The 3837-nt window shown below is 60.8% G+C and overlaps 1 protein-coding gene across 1 annotated transcript; it reads right to left on the bottom strand.

The window, feature by feature from the left end:
• Positions 1-892: 892 nt before the first annotated feature.
• Positions 893-3050, bottom strand: EMIHUDRAFT_443804 (hypothetical protein). Its single transcript, XM_005777175.1, has 3 exons — positions 2134-3050; positions 1672-2100; positions 893-1162 (listed from the first exon to the last, which is right to left on the bottom strand). The coding sequence occupies exons 1-2, from the start codon at positions 3034-3036 to the stop codon at positions 2017-2019; spliced, it is 987 nt and encodes a 328-aa protein (XP_005777232.1). The 5' UTR covers positions 3037-3050; the 3' UTR covers positions 893-1162; positions 1672-2016.
• Positions 3051-3837: the final 787 nt, after the last annotated feature.

Genomic DNA, 3837 nt, shown 5'->3' with positions numbered 1-3837 from the left:
GGCGGGGAGGGGCAAGGGTGCGAATGCGCTCCTCGCTAGTCCGCCTCGCCGCCTAGGGAGCGCGCCTTGGGGTCGAGGAGGCGGCACGCGTACGTGTCGCGAGAGAAGCAGGGATCGTCACCGCCGCCGCCACCAGGTGTCGGAGTCGGCGTAGGCGTAGGCGTAGGCGTCGGGGCGTAGCCGCACATCGACGTATCTTCACCCTTGTCCCAGATCGCCAGATCTTTGAGCGCCGCTTGGCTTTGGGTGACGCAGGTGTCCACATCCGCGAGGGAAACGCAGCAGCAGTTGCACATTTCTTCCGGGCACTGTGCATATTTGGTGGCGTTGGCGTAATTATCAAACATGCGCAGGTACTTCTCCCCCGAGAGGTCGAGGGCAAGGCAGGCGTCTGCCGTTTCCTCGCTGGCCTCCGTCGGCGCACACTCAGAGACCTCGATGTGCTTGTAAACGTACTCGGCGTCCGAAATCTTCTTCTCGACCAATGCTGCTTCCAGCCGAGCTTTGATATCGGTTCCGTTTGGGTATGACGAAAAATTCGTCGTCGCTAGAGTATCCTCATCCTTAGCCCTAGATTCCGCAAACGTCGCCATGCTCCCGATGAGGAGCTTCTAGTCAAGTTTGGCGCTGGCCAGGTCCAGCAAGCAAAGCTTGTACTTCAGCTTGGTCCAGCCCTCGGGCTTCTCGGCCTCGACGGCGGCATAGAAGGCGAGCAAAAGCAGTGCGGTGCCCGGTGCCGAGCGCAGGCAGTGCCCACACACAGGTCGGACCTTTGACGGCATTGTTCGATGAAAAAAAAGTCGTTGAGCCGGACAGGTGACTTTGCGCGGAGCCTCGCTAGATAAAAAGAAATCAGTGACGGCGGCTGCACAAAAAAGCACAAAGATGAAAGCACCTGAACGGTCGAGACGAGGCCGCCGGCGCGCTCTCTCGCGTCCTCGGCGCTCGGACTGGAGCCGGGCGGCGATTGGCGAGCAAGCGAGAGCGGGTCGCTCTCTTGCCAGAAGAGAGGGAGGGCGGTTGCGCGGGACAAGGGTGGGGAATGGGCAGCAGCGGACGCGTCTCGCGGCTTCCTCGATGGCAGCGGCTGTACCTGCGAGCGGGAGTAGGCAAGCGGTGCGAGGCCGAGGGGGGTTACAGCCGCTCGCGCCGCGAGAGAGGGCGCATCGCGTGGTGGGGGTGGTGAGGTGAGGCGGCGGGTTCCGTGAGCAATACTTAGGCGTCGTGGGGGTCTAGGCGTGCTGCTCGCGGCGGCATAGTCGGGCGCAATGCGGCGCGGCAAGCGCGAGCGGACGAGGAAAGTGCATGGTATGCCTCGTGTGGATGTCAGGCAAAGCGGGGCGGCGAGAAGTGCGCGGCGCTGAACAACGCCGCACCGCTCGCGCCCGGTGGCCCTGCCACTGCCAATGCGGCGGTGGCGTGGAGGGCCCTGCCGCGTGCCCGTGCGTCGTGTGCGCTCGCGGGTAGACGCTTCCTCAAGTGACGACCCCTCCTCTCTCGCCTCAGGCGAGCCGCGGATGCCAAATGTGTGGCTGGGCTGCTACGTGCTGCGGGGAAGCCGCGGCGCCAGGCGCCTCCTTGACGCCTTTGCCAACTCGGGGTGCACCCGCCGCCACCCTTCCGTCGAGCGGAGGTCGGGAGCGGTCTGATCACCGCCAAATTTGTGGATAGGTACACGGGCGCCGAGCATGTTGACTGGCAACTGAGTCGGCTCGCCCACCGAGGGGCGGTGAAGATGCTCGTGGTCAGCGAGACGAACCCTCGTCAGTGTCAAGCGCTGCCACGCAGACGCGCGGCAGAAGCTGGACGCGAGCGGGGACCGGGCGAACACGTGACGGCGTATTAAAGTATGAAACTGACTCAAAGCTAGTCAAACTCTCTGAAACTACAGCTCCTTTCCCCATCTCTCCTCTAGACTCACCTACACTTTACTGAGAGAGTCAACACATAGTGTGAGAGACTTCTGAGCATGCTTTTCAGTGTCTGTGAGCGTTTCATGTGGAGCGTTTACTGCTGTCAGCGCCACAACCACTCTGGTGGCGCCGGCGGCGAAGGTGGCGGATGGCAGGAGCGGAGGAGACCAAGACAAGGAATTTTGTCCTCAACCCAGTGGACCGAGTCCCGCATTTTGTCCTCAACCCAGTGGACCGAGTCCCGCAGGTCGACGTGTAGGGTTTGCGCTGTCCCACGGACCGCGGGCGCGATCCGGCTCAGCCGCTCGTTGACCATCGGCACGACTCCACGAAAGGTTGCCTCCTTGCCCTCGTAGCGTGTGTCCTGTGCTCCCTCCAGCGTGAGGCCGACCAGCCCGGAATCCATCACCGCGCCAAGGCCGTAGCACATTATTGAGGCGAAGGGAAGCGCGTTCGGCACTGGCACTGCAAGCTCGCCCAAGCCCTCGCCGATCACCTGTGTGTCTGCCACCGTGAAATTGCCCGCGCAGGAAGACACGTGCCAGTCGTCGAAAGCGAGAAAGGCCAAGGTGAGCTTCATCTCCCCTTTCACGGTGGATCGTGCCTTGCCAGCGCTTGCGCCAAACCCCAACAAGCCGCGCGAATCGTACGCCATATCGACCGTGACGCGAATGCCGTGCACGTGGACCTTGACGACGTTGGGGAGCGCCCTTGGCAGCATCGGAGCGAAGTCTCTCACCGTTCTGCAATCTATAAAGCTAACGTCATCTATTTTGATGTCTCTGATCTGGAGATCCGTGATGTCGGTTTCCACCACTCCGACTCTCATGACTGCATCGAACGGGACCTTCGCGAGACGTGGTTTCTTTGGGATGTCGTCGACGACATCGTGGACCATGAGGTTCAGCGGCTTCTCCAGCCAACCGTACATGGGATGACACGCCATCCTCACGCTGCGATCGGTTCGCTCGTCACGTGCGTAAATCTCTGACGTGTCCCAATACATCTCGCTTGCCCTCTCGCCGACGCTGGCTCGCCCGACAAGCAGGAGAGCCGCGAACAGGAGGAGCGCGGCCTGGGCCGTCCAGGAGCGCTTCGTACGCGCAGAGGCTGGCGTGTCCATGGCAGGACGCGAGCGCCGTCGGGGAACGTGGGGTACTATTTTCAATCAAAAAGAGCGCCTTCAGCGCTACTCTATCGAGGTCTCGCGGAGGGGCAATTTTTCGTTTTTCACCGACGTGGTTCCATCAATCACGCCTGGTTTAGCCCAGGCTTGATGTCTGTTCTGCATATGTGCGAGCGGACGAGCTTAGTGGAGGGCTTCCTTGGGATAGAGGCCGTCAGCGGAATGTGGGGTACATTGGGGGACATGGGGTACAGTTTTCCAAAAAAAAGAACGAGCGAGATTTAGCCGAGAACGAGCGAGATCTAGCCGAGCTCGACAAGCACCTGGCGGTGGTGCTTCGAGCGTGGTCCGTTCCTAGACCCTTCCATCCTGGACCGTTCCTGGAGCAGTGCGGATGCGTGGGTGAGTGTGTGTACTCACACTTTTGCAAAATCCTGCAAAGGTGGGGACGTGTCTGTCCTCGACCCAGCCCTAGCTTGGGATGTCCGTTGTATTTATTTATTAGGACGACCCCGGCTAGTCGCCGACCACACCCACAAAGAACCCTGCACAAAGACCGCAGGGCGGGGACCTGTTCCTTTTTACCCATCTCCTAGTAGAGGTGTCCGTTTTATTTATTGGTGTCCGTTTTTATTTTTGAAGCCGTCCGCCTTCAGCCACAGGTTAAACTTCACTTGGTGCTCCTTGTCGGAGGCGAAGTCCTTGCGGTGCGGCATCGTCACTACGGACACAGAGCCCGCCGGAGTCTCCCGGGCAATTTGTTCGGTGCCGCGCCAGCGGGCCTTCTTGATGAGCGAG

The sequence above is a fragment of the Emiliania huxleyi genome (genome assembly GCF_000372725.1).
Source record: "Emiliania huxleyi CCMP1516 unplaced genomic scaffold EMIHUscaffold_265, whole genome shotgun sequence".
Classification (NCBI taxonomy): domain Eukaryota; phylum Haptophyta; order Isochrysidales; family Noelaerhabdaceae; genus Emiliania; species Emiliania huxleyi.
Note: the sequence above shows the minus strand (reverse complement) of the source record. Positions and strands in the feature narration are given on the sequence as shown.